This window comes from Onychostruthus taczanowskii, unplaced genomic scaffold (assembly GCF_017590055.1).
Source record: "Onychostruthus taczanowskii isolate IOZ18803 unplaced genomic scaffold, ASM1759005v1 scaffold36, whole genome shotgun sequence".
In the NCBI taxonomy this organism is placed as follows: Eukaryota; Metazoa; Chordata; class Aves; order Passeriformes; family Passeridae; genus Onychostruthus; species Onychostruthus taczanowskii.
In genome coordinates this window covers 7,794,232-7,814,291 of record NW_024501015.1, presented here as the reverse complement: position 1 = coordinate 7,814,291, position 20,060 = coordinate 7,794,232, and the positions used below count along the sequence as shown (strand labels likewise).

At 35.5% G+C, this 20,060-nt stretch overlaps 1 protein-coding gene across 1 annotated transcript in view; it reads left to right on the top strand.

The window, feature by feature from the left end:
• NEK10 (NIMA related kinase 10) overlaps positions 1 to 20,060 on the top strand; it is a 159,552-nt gene that overhangs the window by 9,698 nt on the left and 129,794 nt on the right. Inside the window, 8 exon segments of the mRNA XM_041411449.1 lie at positions 872 to 934; positions 2,297 to 2,399; positions 2,517 to 2,639; positions 2,898 to 3,052; positions 3,054 to 3,195; positions 3,321 to 3,346; positions 3,348 to 3,421; positions 8,727 to 8,791. Of these exon segments, the coding sequence (XP_041267383.1) occupies positions 872 to 934; positions 2,297 to 2,399; positions 2,517 to 2,639; positions 2,898 to 3,052; positions 3,054 to 3,195; positions 3,321 to 3,346; positions 3,348 to 3,421; positions 8,727 to 8,791 (751 nt within the window).

Genomic DNA, 20,060 nt, shown 5'->3' with positions numbered 1-20,060 from the left:
AGCCTTGTCCCACTTCTCATACTGCTACCTGCATTGCCTTTGAAAATGTTACTGGTATGAAATAGAGTTGCAAATATTGGAATATCCTTTTTGAGTTTCACAGATATTTTTCTTAGAATATTTGCTGGTGTAGTTTCTCTACTGCCCCATTTTGTGTGTTTTCAATGATGAAACTTTCATCTTCTTTCTGACCTCAGTGATCTTAATTCAGGACTGTCTCTGACTGCTCACCTATAAATGTGCCATATCATTGAGTCTCGACAAATAGAGCTAAAGATGAGTTGTATCAAAGCAGACATATTAACCACCTGCGAGTAGCTGTTTTAAATAACTTTTTTTGCATTGGAACTAAGGTATATGAAGAAGCTGAGGTACATAAGGTTGTCTGTAAATATGACAAATTTAGGGTCAAAAAATTGAATAATCTCTTCTTCTCTGCCCCTCTTAGAACTTACAGTATCCCACACTGCATTTTTCAGAAAATTGCTTTTTTACTGCAACAGTACAAACCCACATATTATATTTACCTTTTTCAGCATTGGAGAAGAAAGCAGGTCTCAAAACTTGAGCTATCTGTAGATAAAAAGAGATGATCAAGATTTAGGTATACCTCAGCATGTGCTGTAGCTATCATCACCACTTCTTTTTCTTTCCCCCTTATTTTCCCCCCTAAATGTCCTTGCATACTTTTAAAATACTGGAGGAACTTAATATATTTTCATTCCCTTTGTTATCAGGTTAATAAGATAATCTGTTGTTTAAATACAAAGTTTGACTGTTTGCAAGGTATCAAGGGGAGTCGTTGTTTATCAGTGGTTTTTCCACATCTGTCATAAATCTCTCATTAATTGGAGTGCTTTTCCTACTGTAGTATTATGTTTTCAGAGCCGAGATTTCTCTTCAGTATGGAAAGAAATTGACATATTTTTGAAAGGTGTGTTAACTGTACGTTTTGTGAAACTCTTTTAGGATAGCTTTCAAAAGTCCAATCAGAAAGAAATATTTTCTAAACATCATTTATTTTGTAATGGGCAATTTTTGTCATGTCCACAACTACAGATAGTCATTCCTGCACTGCAGCCAGTCTACAAGATGAGGTGTTCACTATTGGGACTCCTGTTGTGTGCATGCCAGACAACCTAGCTCTGTGTGGGCTCCTTCTAACCCCCATGAATAAACCTTTTATATATGTTGAGGACAGCTTTAACAGTGCTGGCAATAAAACATACTTTTACCTTGAAGATTAGCATGTGCAATTTGCAGCTTCAGGTAGTAGCAATTAACTGGAAGCAGTCAATTTTTTTCTCTGAGCCCTCTACTCTTTCGCCATGGGTCTGACTTTGCATCAAGCTGTTTTACTTTGGAGTGTTACTAAAACATTTGGATCAATAAGAACAAAATGCTTTCCATCAATTACACATTTTTACTAGTAAGATCACAATTTCCCCAGGTTGGCTACAAAGGCCATGTGAAACCTTGCAGTGTGATTTGTGGCATTAGAAGAGTAATCAGAGTATCTAGGACGTCTTCCTGCCAGTAGTGTTTCTGTATGTTTTTATTATGTATCATAAATTACTAAAATTCTTTTTATGACTTTTGTGTTATTTTTAAAAAGTGGATATTGTACTGAAAGTGCCTCTGTTTATAATGGATTTTCATGGTTGGTGACAAATTTTTGAAGAATCTGGGCTCATTTACTGTCTTTTGATTTTTCCAAATGCCTAATCTTTTGCATTCTACTTATTCTAGAATTTTAAAAAGAAACAAAACTTCAGTCAAGCATCTGAGTAATCAATTGTTGCCTCTTCTCTGTTGGCTTTTGCTTTTCTCAGTAATTTTAATCTTTTAGACTAGGATTATTGGCCAAAAATTCAAAGATGGATGTCATGATTCTTTAAATGCAGACAAATGTTAATCCTGTCACTTAGTGCATTACAAAAAGAAACTCATATATCGTGATAATAACCATAAAAGAAAGTAATGTAAGAAAAAAAGTAATATTACTGGAAATTCAGAAGGTGCATTGACTTTAAAGGCTTATACTTGTTTGGAGAATTGGCATTTATATTAATACCCAGCCAATGGAGGCTGAAGTCTGACTTTTAAAAGGTGCTTTAACTCCTATGTATGTAGTGTTAGAGGCTTAATACCTTACTACATTAGTGAAAAATAAGTGTACTGTTTAGTAGATTCTGAAGTAAGTTTTAATGATAAACACTGAAAAGTTTCTGCTGTAGATTAGTAGCTCTTGTGTACATTGTTTCTCAAAAATACAAAAAAATTTCCACCTTTCTAGAATTTTCCCTACTGACTTGTTTGAAATCCTCATTGATATTGGACATTATGTGTATTATATCAGCGCTTATGAAGGGTTGGTATTAAAGCTAAATTCATTAAAGGTAAGTAAAAAACTTAAGCCTTCATAGTTGTAAGAACTTGTATTCTTGCACATTCTTAGGACAAGAAAGACATAAAATACTTTAAATTTATTTATTTGTGATTTAATTTATTACTAGGAGGACATATTGAAGCAAATCACTGAAAGTGTTGAGAACAGGAATAAGGCACCCACAAAACATGTAGGATATTATGCAATTTTAGAGCACATTGGCAGTGGAGTTTTTGGAAGTGTATATAAGGTAGACTTTTCCTTTGTTATTATTTTACAGATTTGAGGGGAAGCTTCATGAAGAGGGGGATCATTATTCTCCTCTAAAGATCCAAAGTGTACAATTGAAATGCTAAATAGGGAGAAAGGCTATGGTGAGTAGTAGAGTGAATGATACAGATTGCCAGCCATATAGTTTTACTTTTCCTTTCAATAAAGAGTTACCTACATACACTTGCCTGCTGAGTGATTAGCAGACACTGGTTTCCTTATAGTTCTGTGACATAAGTTGAGGAAAAACTCAAACAAAAAAGAGTAGAACTAGATTAAGGTGTATCTACCTATACAAACACAATTTTTAAAGACTAAAAAAACCCAGCTTTTAAAATACATTTTTTACCTCAAATACTCTATTTTAAAATTATTTCTGTATAAATACAATGTTCTATTAATTTCTTTTATGAGATGACAGATTGTATATAGTGATGGAGCTCATGGAGGGGCTGCCATTGGGACAATACTTTCACTCTTTGAAGGAAAAGCAACAGCAGTTTACAGAAGACGGAATATAGCATATCTTTGTCTGAGTAAGGGCCTCCATTCTTTTTGCTGGGATTTTCCTGCCTGTAATTAGTAGCACCATGAATTTAATGTGTCTTTCTTTAGGTTGTAGTTAAGAATCTTTGTAAGGCTCTTTCTGTTTGTTTTTAAGCTTTGTCTAGCTCTTCGTTATTTGCATAAAGAGGATTGTTCATTGAGATCTCACTTCACAGAATGTCATATTGGGGGATAAATGCAAAGTTACACTTACTAGTAGAACTGCTCTGCTTGAAGACAATTTCTCAAGATGTACCTGGGAAGCATTTCTTCACTGAAACTCAGAAAGGTTCAGATTCCTGGGTGTTGGTTATCATTCTTAGAAGCTAGTAAATTACTGCATTATTATACTGTTGTGTGAAATCATCAAATCACAGAATGGACTCGATTGAAAAGGACCTTAAATATAATCTATTTTCAATCCCCCCCATGCAGGGAGGCCTTTCTCTAGATCAGGTTGCTTGCAGTCTCATCTATCTTGACCTTAAACACTCACAGGGATGGATGACCTGTTCCAGTACCTCACCATCCTCACAGTAAAGAATTTTTTTCCTAATATCTAATCTAAACCTACCCTTTTCCAGTTTGAAACCATTCCCCCTTGTCCAGTCACTATGTGCTGTTGTTAAAAGTCCTTCTTCATCTTTCTCAGAGGCTTCCTTCAGGTATTGGAAAGCCACTATTAGGTCACCCTAGAGCCTTCTCTTTTCCAGGCTGAATAAACCCAAGTCTCTCAGCCTCCCCTCACAGGAGAGGTGCTTCATCCCTCTGATCATCTTGTTGGTAATCCTCTGGACTCACTCCAACAGGTTGATGTCCTTCCTGTGCTTGGACCCTAGAGCTGGATGCAGGGTTCCAGTGGAGTCTCACCAGGGGGAAGCAGAGGGGCAGAATCCCCTCCCTTGCCCTGCTGCCCACACTGCATTGGATGCATTTGGCTTTCTGTGCTGTGAGTGCCCATGGCTGGGTCATGTCCTCTCACCCCCCAGCACCCCCGAGTCCTCTCCTCCAGGGCTGCTCTTGATCTGTTCATCCCCAGCCTCTATTGATACCAGGGGTTGTCCTGACCCAGCTGCAGCACCTTGCTCTCAGTTTTGTTAAACTGCGTGAGATTCCCATGGGTCCATTTCTTGAGCTTGTCCTGGTCTCTCTGGATGCCATCCCAGGTGTGCCAGCTGCGCCACTCAGCTTGGTGTCACCTGCAATTTATTTAGATTGATCTCTCCATCTATGTCATTAATGTATATATTAAATAACTCTGGTCCCAGAATGACCCCTGAAGGACACTACTTGTCACTGGTGTCCATTGGGACTTTGAGCCATTGATCACTACCCTCTGAATGCAACCATACAATCAATTTCTTATCCATCTAGCAGTCTACTCATGAATTACTCTTTTGGGGAACCATGCCAAAGGCTTTTCAGAACTCTTGATAAATGACATTTGTTGTCCTTCCATTGTCTACTGATGTAGTCACTCCTTCACAGAACGTCACTATGGGTAGGAAGGACTTGCCCTTGTTAAAGCTATGCTGACCATCTCAAATAATCTCCCTGTTCTACGTGAGCCTTAGCATAGTTTCTAGGAGGATGTGTTCCATGACCTTCCCAGGCACAGAAGTAAAATAATTGCTAATGCAAATTTTGTGTCATCTGCCATGGCTATATTTTTTGCAGCTATGGATGGTAAATATGATGGAGATGATTTAGCCTTAAAATATTTAAACTATAGTTAGGATTCAAGGCCTGTTTTTATTTAAATTAGCAAGAATATTGAAATAATCAGATTACAGAACAAGTGGTAATGAACATACAAAGTATAACAGCTGTCTATTCTATTCCAATTCTGCCATGAATTTGGTTAGCATCCTTCAGTTATTCCCAGATCAGCTGCAGTGAGGTGCTATTTGTATAAGTCTGTAGTAGTGAATATTCTTGATGTATGCTTCTGTAATCACCACAGTGTGGAGGAAGGAACCTAGGCAGTTTCCAGGACAGACTTTAAAAGCAATATGTGTGTGACCAGTACAAAGCATGGCGTAGTTTTAGTCTTTGAGCAAATGAATACAGCCTGGTACACAGAGCAAGCCTTCCAGGCAATTCAGTTTTTGAAGTTCTCAAAGAACTACTGCATGTTTTCTTGCTGCTCATGACACAGAAGAAAACAAAAAATTTGAATGCTGCAGAATTGTTGTAAGAAGTCTTTATGCAAAACTCCATCTCTCTTCTTTAAATATAACAGTAAACTGTAGACACACACGCACACCCATCCACAAAATGCTCAGCAACTGTTGTTTCATAGTAAATATTTTTACCTCATGTTCTACATATTTAAATTTATTCATTATGAAAGTTTATGTGCTAAGCCCCCTCAGACTCTTAGTAATGATGCAGTTTTGAAAGAATGTGATTTAATGGTGCAATTGTCCTTGAGTGATAAAAAGAAATATTCCAAATATGATTTTAAAGTATCATATAATTGTATTTTATATCAACTACTGCCACTGAGGGGCACTCTTGTCTTAACAACCTTTTCTTATCTTTAGTCCTTTCTAAATATGGAGAAGTCTAAATGTACTTTCAAGTATAAGCTCAAAATCGCCCTTGAAAAGCATTTATATTTCTGTCAAAGGTTTACAGGAGTTCAGGAAAATTGGAAGAACAGAAACTTATTTGGATCATTTCTACGGCAATTAGTTCAAAACTATTACAGTATTTAAACACTCACTTTATTTAGTCCAACAGCTAGTACAAGTGTAGTACCTATTGAATTTTTGGGAAGAGGTGAAGAACTTTTATCTATTGTTTCTGAATTTTATAAAGCCTTGCTTTTTTACAGCCTTAATGAAATTAAGATGAATTTACTTTCTCTTTGATGATAGTTAATGTGTACTTTATAGACGCGTGCTATGTTATTGTTCCTAACTCATACAGTCCATGTATGCCAAAGACTGGAGCATTTGTGATCTGAATGATTATGTCTCACAATAGTTGAGGATAAATGTATTGTCCATTTAGTACATTTCAGGTGTTCTTGGTGAAAGTCTGTCCTGATTTCCGTTGGAATAGAGTTAATTCTCTTTCTTGTAGCTGGTACATTGCTGTGTTTTGAATTTAGTACGACAGTAATGTTGATAACACACGGAGATTTTAGTTGTTGCTGAGGACTGTATACTCCAAGGACTTTTCAGTTTTCCATGCTCTGCCAGTGATGAGCTGCACAACAGGCTGGGGATGGGGAGTACATCCAGAATGGCTGACTTGAGCTAGCCCAAGGGATATTCCATACCATGGAATGCCATCCCCAGTATATAAACTGGGGCAAGTTGGCCAGGAGGTGCCAATGAGTGCTCATGGAATGGCTGGGCATCTTTCAGCAGGTGGTAAGCAACTTCAGTGAGCATCATTTGTTTTTCTTGAGTTTTATTCTGCCCCACGTTCTTTTAATTACAATTGCTATTAATAATAGCAATTATATATAAATAATTTTATATTATATAAATTATAATACTATAATACTGAAATATTATAATACTTTATTTTGTTTCCATCATCAAACTGTTTTTTACATTGACTCATGAGTTTTATTTCCTTTTTTTGCAATTCTCCTTCCTGGGGAAGGTGAGAAATTGAGTGTGTGGTGCTTGGTTGCTGGCTGGGGTTAAACCATGACAAAGTTACAACAAAATGTCAGATGAATGTGAAGCATATGCTAAAATGCTGAGAAATCTCTGAATTGAATTTATTCTGTCAGCTTTTTAAAAAGAGAAGGTCTGCTCTAAGATCTATTAAAAACTATACTTCTGCACTTACAAGCTGCACACTCATCCTAAATAGAGAGAAATCAATTTTCTGGAGTCTTTCAAATCTGAAAACTGACCCAAACTTGTCTTGGTCTAACTAGAGTAGTGGACTACCTGTGAAGCAGTGTTGTTTGACTGTGTAAGTGGGATATGGCTGAAATTATTTTACTTTATAAAATCTTATAATACTGCTCTATTTTCTTTTCCTCAATCAGTCCTTCTGGAAATAGTAACTCCTGTTAATCTCTTGCTATGAGAATCTGCAGGCTGGTAGTATAACAAATGCAGATCACTCGTCTGTAACTAATGTTCTTAAAAAATATTGTATTTAGAGAGGTGCCTTAGTTTCAGACTCTTATGGTGTATTTTGAATACAAAAAGGCCTAGGGAAATGATCAATGTACTGGAGAAAGACCTTTTAGAGATTCAGACTTCAATTCTGCAACAGCCACACCAAAGAGCTGCTTTAAGAAAAGTTTTGGGCTCACAGATAGGCATTTTGTGCCTTGTATATGAGAATGGGACCACTCACATTCCAAATCCCTTGAAGATCTCTTACACACTTTCTGCTTTTATGTTGGTTGAAAAGGATAGAAGTGCACAGAGTGGGAGGCACTCCCACCTTGCTGTCAGAGTGGAAAACAATAAACCTGCTAAAGAATTATGCTTATTTGTCCTGAATTCATGGAGAAACATTCCACAGGTGGTCCTGGTAGAACAATTCCAGCAGAACTTGGTAGGCAGGGACATATGGTGATAGAAAACAAGAATTCATACAGAGAAATCTGCAGCTGGCCTGGCATAATGCAAGATTAAATTTGAGGGGCCTCTTCTCAGGATGGTCTCTGAATATCATGTGTATAGGTCTTATTGAAAAATAAATACTCATGCTCTGGTAAGACCTTACCTGAAGTACTGTGTCCAGCTCTTGGGTCCTCAGCACAAGAAGGACCTGTTGGAGTCAATCCAGAGGAAGGTTACAAAGAGGATTGTGGTGGTTTTGCATGGAGATCTGAAATTGGTGAACCAAAACCACTACACAGATTAGAGGAGTGGAGCACCTCTCCTATGAAGAAACGTTGAAAAAGTTGGGATTGTTCAGCCTGGAGGAGAAAAAGCTCCAGGGAGACCTTAGTGCACCTTTCTGAACATAAAGGGGACCATAAGAGAGCTGGAGAAGGACTTTTCACAAGGGCTTGAAGTGGCAGAACAAGGGGGTATGGCTTCAAACTGAAAGAGAGTAGACTTAGATTAAATAAGAGGAAGAAATTCTTTACTGGTGTGAGGGGGTGGTGGTGAGGCTCTGGAATCAAAAAGTTCTGGATGCCTTGTTCCTAGAAGTATTCAAGGTCAAGTTAGATGGGTCTCTGAGAAGCCTGGTGTAGTGAAAGGTGTCCTTGCTCATAGCAGGGAGTTTGGAACTTGATAATCTTAACATCCCTTCCTACCCAAGCCATTCTACGATAATATTCTGAAGAATTTTTGAATATTTATAGCCACACTGTGTTTTGTTTTTCTTAAGTAATGTATGTGGTTAGATACTTTCTTTATTCAGAATTTTCTTTATTGTTTTGTTTTTAAACTTATGCAAGACAGAAATGAAAGTTCTAAGCCCAGCAGGTGCTTCATTCTAATGTGAAAATTGTATAAGTTTTTTGTATTTCCCAGGACATCTTTTACAGATGTCATTTAAACTTGAATTATCCTAACCTTTTCAGGCTCTTTAAAGTTGTGTGTTGTTGCAAATGTAAACAGACATTTACAATCTGATCCTAGCCGAGCTGTTTCTGACTATAGAGAGCTTTAAGCATGTTGTTGTTTTGTAGTCTCTAGAACTGCCCACCCTACTTGTTTTCTGTTAAATTTTTGACATAAATTCCATAGGAAGGGGTCCATGACTACCATCTTCTGTGCTGGTACAGTATTTAATCATAATTGATTGAACTAACAATGCTATGAAAATATAAATATTAAATCATGCCAAACCGCAGTTTTGTAAGACGTCTCAGTTTCAATTGATAGAAAAGTATTACCAAAACTGTACATCTCCAGTCAGACTGAAAGTCTCATGTATTGTGTCAGACACACACAAAAATGGTGGAATTTTAGGTGTAGCCTGGTTGAAAGTTGTTTTGTTATAGGGTTTTAGAGATTCATTGAACCAATATTATCAGTGACTTTCCTTTTAATCCCCCCTTTTAATAGGGTTTTAGAGATTCATTGAACCAATATTATCAGTGACTTTCCTTTTAATCTGCCCAGCCTTTTTATATAAGACATTGAGAAGTTACAGTTCTAAATTGAAAATGTGTATCTGCTTTTATTACAGCTATATTTTACTGCAGCTGTATTTTGGTTCTAGCACAGTGTATTTCTGTCTAGAGCTCCATAGCTGCATCTGTTTGTAGGACAAAACAGAAGAGTCTGTAGATCATCACTTTTCCTCAGTGTCATTTAGTTGCAGCAAGGTTTAGACCTTGATGGTCGGAGGGCTGTGTGGAATCACTTGGACACCTTTCAGAGCTGATATCAAGGAGAATTGTGAAGGGTACCCTACTCTGTTGTAGGAAGCATGTTCTGTTTAATGTTTAGTACACATGATAAAATAGCAGCTGGAAAGATCGGTATGGGTCTGAACCTAGGATTATATAGTAGCAGAATGCTTGTTTTGAGACAACTCACCTGTTGGATAAACTTCTAATCGTAGCAGGCAGCCATGTAGCATCAGAATGGTTAACTGAATGTGACTTGGAAAGTTCAGAGAGTTGCTGGAAGAAAGCTGCCTGTTAGTTTTGTAATTCAGACTATTTGCTTGGGTGCGTTGTATAAAACACCTATTGGCACCTATTGGATTCTGTTCCATGTCCAGAGAAGCAGTAGCCATGGGATAAAGTGAATATAACCAGAGTCTGTTGTGTGTTAGTCACTGCTCAGATTCACTTGAATCACTCTGCTGGGTTTTTAGCAGATTACATGGCTCATTTAACTAATATTCATAATCAGAATTGCTACACTTCACACTGATGTTCAAGGAAGTCCTTGTAGTATTTTATTTTAAAAGTTATAGCCTGAGTGGAATCTTCTACTTTTTTATATTCACACTGTAAATAAAACATTCTGGAAATTGTTGGTGAATTAATACCATGATCACATATCTTCAAAAATCTCAGTTCTAGATGTGGATCAGTGCTTAGGTTCCTAGTGCAGAAGTTACAAGCTTCACAAAACTAGCAGTAGATTGTTTACAAAGCAATAAATGTACAGAGAAAGAAGAATGATAGAATAGCTAAAAAGTTTATTTGGGAATGAGAAGTTAATTCTGTTCACATTGTATTGATGTAGAATAAGTATGAATTCTAAAAGTAGCATCAGTATGTACTGTTGTTGATTAAATTGCAAATTATCTTGATTTTAGCATATGTTTTTATAGAAAATAAAGTTATAATTTTATACTCCAAATTGCTGTACCTCAGTAAGTTGCTTACAAACCTGTTTGATAACAATTGCAAACTTGCTGAAAAGAAGCAAAGGGTTTTTGTCTCATCCTGAACCCTTCAGGGTAGTAGAAGAAACTGTTCAGCGGGTACACAGTGAAAATCTGATGTGAGCTGCTCTGAAGTTCATATAGGGGGTAAATTTGATACTCTGTTAACATTCTTTTTTGCTGTGCTTTTGGTCTTTGTGTGTGTGTTTGATTTTAGGAGAAGTTAATGACATTTTCGAATAGGGTTCAGATATAAATTAAGGCAGCAAACTTGCAAATATGAAGTCAGTGCTGTTAAGTTGCATCTGGATAATTTTTGTCTTGTTTATATGGCAGAAGATAAATTTAGGTGAGAATTTTGGGAAATGAAACAGCTAATGAAAATCCAGATTCTTTTAATAAAAAGAGTAATGAAAAACCATTGCAGGTATCTAAAATGCTCATTGGAAGAGAGTGCTAAGATTTAGAAAGTTTCTGTAATTTGGCTCTTATGAAAGCTGCAGAGACCATTAAGTAGGGGGTTAAGATATTAGCCACATATGCCTAGTCCTATTTTCATAGTTCTGTCTTTCCTTCATGCCCTCTTCCACAGATTTTTAATCTTTTTTGAAACCACCTTGCTTCATTATCACTTATTCTGCAACTCTAAACATAGTGTAAAGAAGTGAAAAAAATGAAGGAGGGTGATCAGAATCTAAAGGATTATGACTACATCATATTATTTTAATTTTTCTTCCTGTTTGAGGATTGTCTTGTATAGTTGTTTGACTATTTTTAAACAAATTAAAAAAAGTTAAAATATAGCTAATTAATAGGGGTCACATTCGTATTTGGTTATATCTTCATTTAATGATACATGAGACAGGCCTGTCAGAGTTCTCAGAAGTTATGTCATTTGTTTGTTAGTCATTGTAGCAACTTTTGGCATCACATACCAAATAATCATGGAATATTAGAAGCGGTAGACCAATTTATTTATTTATTAAGACAAATGCTTAAATAAATTAAAAGAAGCAGTGTCACTAGTTTGATGTAGTTCAACAGTTGGCAGTTCATTTTCATTTGAATCTCTATTATAGTCTTGAAAAAGCTAAGAAAAAAAAATTATGCTTAATGTAAAGCAGATTGTCCTGGGCTTTACATTCCTTAGCTCTTGCAGCACCAGTTGTATGTAGGAGTTTCTTGCTGGTATCAACAAAGATTAGCCAAATTTGGAAAATTCAGCTAAAAAGTAATTGCCAGTGAAAAGGTTTTATCCCTCCATTTCTGAGGACCTGAGCTTAAAATGAAGAGAATATATTTTCTCCATCTGACTGATTTTTCCCTTGCTTTCTTTCTTTTCTCCAAATAATCACTCATGTTGTATTAAAGTAAACTACTATGCCCAGAACTGAGAGGTTCACCTGCCTTCTTTCCTTTACTAAATCTCTCAATAGGAACTAAATTTATAAATTATTGTAATTTCTCAACACTCTTCCTTCATCAAATGTTATTTGAAGAATTCCAAAGGAATTAATTTAGAATTATTCAGCCCAGTTAATACAGGAAAGTATCAACACTGCAAAAACCTTTGGGGATTAATATTTCTTGTAGTGAAATACAAGAAATTTATTTTTTGTATTTTAAAAATACAAAGGCCTGAGGACTGCCTTAACTCAAGGGAAAAGGGAGACTTCTTGGTTATCCTGTTAATTTAGCATTCTTTCTACTTACATTTTCCAAGCACTGCACAGCTAGTCCTTCTTTGGACATTTTGTTCAAAGAAAAATGATCTGCAGCTTGAGAGTCTAGATTTGGCTTTCTTATCAAAAGCCCTTTCTGAATTTAAGAACTGCTTTTTGTCAGACCCTGAAGGTTTGCACTGAGTAAGAGCCAACAGAAACTAATTTTTCTTACCTGTATTTCTTCTCATCTCCAGCTTCTTTTGATGGGTAGTAACATAAAATTTTTATGAACTGTGTCACAGTGAAAGCAATTGGAATAGGCATGCTATGGGCTCTGTCCAAGTAGAACAGAAGTTTTTAGAATATTTTAAACATCGTAATTTGTTACAACAAAAATCTTCTTCTGAAGTAGCATTGCAATACAAAAATTATTAACAGGATTTATGAAGTGCAATAAAGTTTTCTGCTCTTTGTGCTTGGACTTAATGAAGTGTGATGTATCTTAGCTGCATTGTTGTGTGGAGACAGCAGTAGAATATTGAATTGGAAAAAACAAACTTGAACGGTTTGCATGGAACTTTGATTAAAAATATAATCTCTAAAGACTGTGTGTGTGACATTTTGTGAAAGACTACCTGATAATTACACAAGGCATTTATATTAGCATAATTACATGATCATTTAAATCTACAGCTTTTTTCACAAGGTAAGGCTAAGATTCACCATAATTTCTTACCAAATTCCATCTTTGAACATGAACTATTAAGTCGTTAGACTCCCCCACCCCACGCTCCTTTGAAATTAAGTTTCTTGGAAATTTTACCCTTCCCAACTGTCATAATTTCAAGGAAAGAAAAATAATTACCATAAATTTAGATTATTAGAGATTAGTATGAGATCACTGCTTATTAGAGACATAGCATTGTCATACAGTTTATTGAAATATATTGGTAGAAACCTGAAACTGGTCATATAGTTTAGATTGAAACCATGAGAATTGTGCTTATGGTATTTTTAAAGCAGATAGGCTGAATTCAAGTGTACGTTGCTGATGAATGTGGAGATAAAAAGAATATGGTCCAGTTCTGTGAAATGTGAAAGATAAAAAATCCCAAACTTCCCTTCCACCCTCCCCCAACTTTTCAGCTGTTGTGACTGAGCACTGATTGTCATGCAGAGGAGGTGGCTATTGAGATGTGAATCTTTTTGTCCCTTTTTTTTATTATTGTAGCTGACTTTGGCCTTGCAAAGTGAAGGCAAGAAAACTGCAAACTTGCATAAGTAGTGGTATCCTATAATATAGGTAAGCCTATAGGTATATCTATCTATATATATATCTATATATATGTCTATAGGTATATCTATCCATCTCCTATAATATAGGTAAGCCTATAGGTATATCTATATATATATATCTATATATATGTCTACAGGTATATCTATCCATTTATCTATCTACCTAGGTGTATATATATTACCTATAGGTAATCCTCTTATCCTGTAATAATAGGTAATCCTATACTCATGGTAAGTACTCCTGCATGTAACTTTTAGTCCAGTGACTTCCATCTTCATGGTTACTCTTGGAGCAGACAGGGAAGCTGCAATGAAGTAAGGAACAAGGTGCAAATCACAAGCTACTCTGCAATAGTTGGTTGCCGCCCTGTTTTGATGTTGCCTGTTCTTAACACATGGTGGTTACTGTGGGTTAAGTTGGTGCAAAATGAACCAACTGCAGTAGTGTAGTAATTTATATGTAGAATATCCTTATATATAAGGAAATGTGTGTTTAAATTATAAAAAGATGTATGTAAACAGTATCAATCACCACCACCACATGTGAAGGCCTTACACCTTTGAGAATGTTTGGCCTGCAGGCTGTGATAAGTAATTAAAGGTTCCAACCCATGGGGAGCTGCTGGTTTCTCCTCTGAATTAAAAGGTAAGTCAAGAACTCAGGCATTTGGCAGTAGAAAGTAATTTATTTTGCCATTTTTGAAATTGTTGCTTGTGAATTGCTAGTATCAGAATGATAATGATTGACACTTATTCCCTAGAAATTCCTAAATCCTAAAATGGCTTCAAGAGTGAGACCTTCTAATATGTTAAATATTCAAGTCACATACCTTGGAAGACTAATGCTTATACTTATTAGTGAGCAAAGGTAAAGGGATAGCAAGGCTGCCTTAGTTGGTTATCCAAATATTCCTGAAGCATTGCACAATCTCTGAGTGACATTGGATCTGTGAGTGATGGTTGGGGTATATGAAGTGTAGTAAGAGTGTGGTGTAACTAGTTCTGTGCCATCTTTTTCACCTTCTCTGAAATAATCAATTTGTTTTGTTCAACTGGGAAGAGAAACTGTTGATGAGAAGTTGTTCTGCTCTTTTAAACACCAGTTTAAAAATAGAGATGTCAGAGGTGTCAAAACCATGCTGCCATGGCCCTCAGGCTCACTGAATTGCAATTTTTCTTATCCCATCTACATTTATGTCTTCTTTTTCCTGTTAGATGCCTGTTTTGTTTTCACTGATGTCTTTTGGATTTTTAATATTTTGGAGGAAATTTTTGTTTGAGAGTAATGTTCTGTAGATTTGAATACTTTTTAAATATAGGTTTTGCTTATACTATATTTATTATTATTTTCATGCTCTGTACATGGAAGTTCATATCTGAGCTAGAACTTTGGTAGGTATTTTTCTACCTCTTTATCCAGTTATTTGGATGCAGGATTGAAGATAAAATGTCCCTTACATATTGCAGTGTCTCAAGTAAGTGGTCTTTTGGGATATTACTTGTCAGTTCTACTCCACAGGCAAAATCATGGAAGCAGTGATCCTTGTCTGTCTGCAGTCAGAAAAGAGAACAAGGATAGAGTACAGATGTCTTTGTATTTAAGGTATATGCTTGAGTAATATTTAAAATGACAGGCTAAGATATTAGTCTTTCCAATGTCATAATAATTTAAGAATGCTAAAAAGGCTTTGCAAACAGCTCCATGCACTGGAGGCCACCTTCAAGGTACTTGGTTAGTTCTGTGTGTGTCAGTGGGCTTTTTGAAATGGAAACCTGTTCACAAGGAATAAGGTGAACTGACAGAGTATTTTAGCACAAGTCTTGAAGGAGAAATCAGACCCTATAGACTTAAGCAGTGCTTAGACTAGACTTTTTAGTGGGGCTTTTTTGTATGATTTAAGTAGATGTTAAAGGCTATTAAAAAACTAAAAAAAAGAGGACTGCCTACCTACCAATGCACAAAAAAAACCCCCCAAACCAAAACCAGAAAGAGATGTGAAAGATTGTTTTTGTCTTAGAATGGCAGAAATAGCTTTCTATTCTGATACTGATAGTTTTGAGTAGTTTGAGATGCAACCCATCCTTCTTTGAACAGACAATATAATGCAGAAGCAAAACAATAAATGTCAAAAGTAGCTTTTGATGCTTATTGTTTAAACTTGACTAAGCAACGTTATGCAAAATGGTTGAGATAAAAACACATCACTGTATGTACCAAACATGTTTGTATTTGGGCTTGACTGAAGCAATTTGCTAATACAATTTTTTGAACCTTGTGTCATCATAAAATAACTGCAGACACTCTTTTTTGTTTAGAGAGGGGCTTATATAATTATGCTTTGTAATTGTGATGGTTTTTAATTTTACTTCATACCAGGTTGCATTCTACTATCACACTAATTAAATTCCTTTTAATTGGTTATCTCCCTGAACTGAAAAATCCAGCAATGTGTGTGTTTAGAATACCAAATGTATTAAATGGATGTGTTTACACTTAATGTATTAAAAGTTGAGGAAAAGACTGCTTGAGGGAATTGGTAATGAATCCTGAAATCTTTTCCTAGCTCATAAGTCACTAGAAACAATCTGCTCCAAGTTAGTGGTGACAGTCTTTATTATCGTGCTGTCTCAAAGGCCTTCCCACAAGAAAGAGAGCAATTGTCCATTGTTATAGAAATGATGTTTCCTTTCAATTATACCTTCCATTTCTTTGTTTCAAAAAAAGGATTGTGATTTAGAAAGAGAGGACATATTGCCAGCAGATCAAGAGATGTATATAACTGTATATGTATAGAGACAATTTAGATGAACTCTGGGAAATTAAGTCAATTTTGAGATTGGATGGAATAGAGTCCCATCGTAATTGCTTGAGAACTTGACTGATCTTTAAAAGCTGTTGAGAAACTATGAGTAGATCCCTCAGGTGTCATTAAGAAGTAGGCAAGAAAGTTCTACCTTAGTTGGTGAGCTAACTTGATCTCTCTGAAACAAAATTGTTTTCAAATGTTAGAAAACTGATGCACAGAACAATGTTGTTTATTTAGCTTTTTGTGCCAGTGTTGGGGAGTTTTTTTGTGGTGTTTTGAGGGAACTCCCATTTCAGTGGTAATTGGACATACTATTTTACTCCCTCATCTTCTCTGCTGTGGAGGAGAAAATATTCCTTGAGCTTCATTTCTGTTTTGGGACTGCACACTGGGTCTGTGTGCTGTGTTATGTTAACCAGGTTGCTCTTCTAATACTGGTCACTGCTTCTGTTTATAACCATATCTTGTGAAAGCATTGCATAAATCAATAGTCTGGTGTGATTTCTCATGTAGAGACCTGCAGTAGCTGCATTGCTATTGTGGTGACATAATATTTTCACTTACTTAAAGCATTTTTGTTTTGGAAAAGGTAATTTAAGATGAGGGAGTGTGTTGTATTTTCATAAATACTTTATTTTTAACCTTTATGATGCTGTATGGTCAAACTGATTACAAGATTTCCCAGCAGTACTTTATTCCTCCAAAAATAGAATCTGAAACATTTCACCAATTTCAAGCAAGTTTGAGAGTTTAGGTTCTTTCAGTGTTTGTGAAAATTTGGTGATGGATAGCAAGTAGCAAACCAATTCAATCTTGGCGAGAAAAGTTTTTACACTCAGCTGAAATTTTACCTTCTAAATAAGCTGCAGTATATGCTGTTGTGTGACAGCAGTTTGGTGTGTTTAGATAACCAAGAGAATAGGAAACTGAAGGTACTATGTAATGGTGAGGGAAATCAGAAAACTAGTGGAAAACTGGTCTTGTGCTAGTTTTGCCATTCATGGAAAAGGTGGCACCTGGCGGGGATTTGCTGATTTGAATAGAATGGAAACAACAATTAAATAATCCTTTCAGTATATCAATACTGATTTTTATTTTTTTTTTTTTTTTTTTTTTTTTAACCAGAGGATCGTCTGAAAGTTGTTTAATACAAGTGTTCACTCTGAGAATGAAAGATAGCAATGAAATACAATTGTGAAAGTTTGGTTGTAGTGTAGACAAAAGTTTATGATAATGTGTGTCAGCAAAAAGTCCAGTTCAATTAGAGATGGAATCCACAGGGAGAATACAGGTTGGACAGGCAGGCGGTACTGTCCCTGTGTGTAACCCAAGGACAGCTCTGTGTAGAACATTGTGTTTCATTGTGGGCACCTGGTGACTAAAAAGACACCTGGATAAACCTCAAGAAAGAACATTTTAAGTACTTGACAGAGACTGCCTTACAAAAAGATGTTCAAATGATTTATTTTTATAGAGATTTTATTAAATAGAAGGTTTGTCTAGTTAACTGTCACCTGACATTTGAAATATACTTAATACCATGTACAGTGTGAGATAGCATTATACTTGGGAGTAAAACTGGAAATTATGTGAAACAAAGTAAGAAAGCATGAAGATATCTGTATTTATCTTCAGAAAAATGTTCCAGTGGCAATTATACAATTCTCATCATAAGAGAACTTAATACTAGACAGGAGAGAAGAAGGAAAAAAAAATCCTTGGACTAAAAGAAAACCAGCCACTTTATAAGTAACATGGACTAGTCCATATTATGTATTTTTCCTATCCTGAGTAGAGTTGTACTCACAAGGGCTTGTAAGTAGCTTAAAGTCATAGCACAAGTTGTTTACATGAAAGGAAGTTTCATGTAAACAGTTTTCAATACTTCTTTTTTATGAAGTGAATAGTGCTAATCCAGCTTCTAAAGAGTTACTTTAATGCTTATGGGTGGGGTGTAACATGTAATAATTTTATAGACTCCATGGTGACTTTAGACTGCTACCTTAAGGGAAAAAATGGTACTGTTTTACTACCATAATATATTATAAATCAACAATGTACTTCTCAGAAATAGTTATTTCTGTAGAACTTATATAAATTGTACAGCAGTTATTTTAATCTATAATAATCATTACATTATTATCTCTTTGGAAGAGGTAATAATGATAATGAATGAATACTTTCATTAGAACAAGATTAGTAATTTAATCAGAGTAATTTATCATCTTGTAAATGTCTTTTAGTCCAATGTTAACTGGCATTTGTTTGCTGGAATTCTTTCATTTTTATTTTAACTAATATTAAATGAGCTACATTAAGATAAACTATGTTCTTATGACATCTGAACTGCAGGACTTGGAACAGTTTTGGTGAGTTTATTTCTGCCTTTCCCATTCTATTCTATATTCAAGATGTTAGCTGTATTAGTATCTTAGCAATTCCATACTATTTGTAAATCTTACTATTTCTTGTTCTGCTTTACTTTGCTGCTCAGTATATAGTGTGCTGTTTGAATTTCTTCTGCCATTATGTGTCATCTTGCTGTCTTGGATGTTTCCTAAAGAGCCTGTTTGCTATTTTACCATTTCTTTGATAGTCAGTAGAATCTCTTTGCTCTTTTCGTTTGGCTCTTGGGGTTTAGTTTCTGATGTTCAGTTGTGTGCTTTTTCATAGAAGCCAGATTTCAAAGCTCTATCAAGGATTGTTCAAAACTTAGGCTTTCCTTGGTTTGTTCTATCTATTCCAACTGAAACAATTTGAATTTAAATACCCTGTGATTTCAGGCAGATGCATATGTCTGCATTTGCTATTTATTCTGCTGAAGAAGGCTGTTTTCCTGGGTTACTGCCCAGTATCTCTCTAGGTTCTCCACAATTTAATCTACTCAAGCAGGGGTAAATGATTTTATGACTAGAGAGATAGTACAGTGTTAATAACTATGTGATCCCACTTGCAGACAAGTAGTCTTTGTATTTTTATGGGGAGCAATGTGTGAAGTTATTAAATTGGGGAAAGGATATGTAAATGTAATTTGTGGGTAGGTTTTGTTGATTATTATTTACAAATTAATGTGTATGTTTATTCTCTTTCTACTTCCTATCTCAAGAATTTATAAAAGCTTTAGCTTCTCCTGAAAACGATTTTTAGAGAGACTTTGGTGAAGAAAACTGTGGAATTAAATGCTTTTCTCATTGCAGGATCACGTGACAGTTCCATTTAGGTGTGTTGTCTTATTTTGCTTCTGGTCTCTTTCTCAAGGGTTCCCATTGCTGGGGTTTGGTAGTGAGCTGAAGAGGATGAGGTGGCGTCTCAAATCTCTTCCTACCTTCTCTTTAGTCTTTGCTCAGTTTCCCGTGTAACCTTACTTTTTCAGCTGATATTTGTGAGGTAGGAAGCAAAAATTTTAATAAAAAATACAATAAAATACATATAGATTATTATGTTATGAATCTGTGTGCTTATTTAATCTATTGACTTTCGTGATGGTTGTTGGGAGCATCTGGATCAACAGATCCAGACTTTACTTAGATTTGAGAATTTTAAATTATTTGCAAAAGAAAACAATGAAGTCCCCATCTTATTCAGGTAAAATTTTCATCTGTCTGCTTTTTCTTCTGGTTGTTTTTTGTTTTTCTATTTAATTTGTAGTGAATGTGATTGCTAGACAGAAGAGTTGTTATTAGTTAATTATCTTGTGAATTAGTTTCCAGCAAATCCAAATACTTGCAAAGTCATCTAATTCATACCTTACTGTGAGACACAAGTTACTGTCAGAAAGAAGTCTTTGTGTGGCTGGAATTC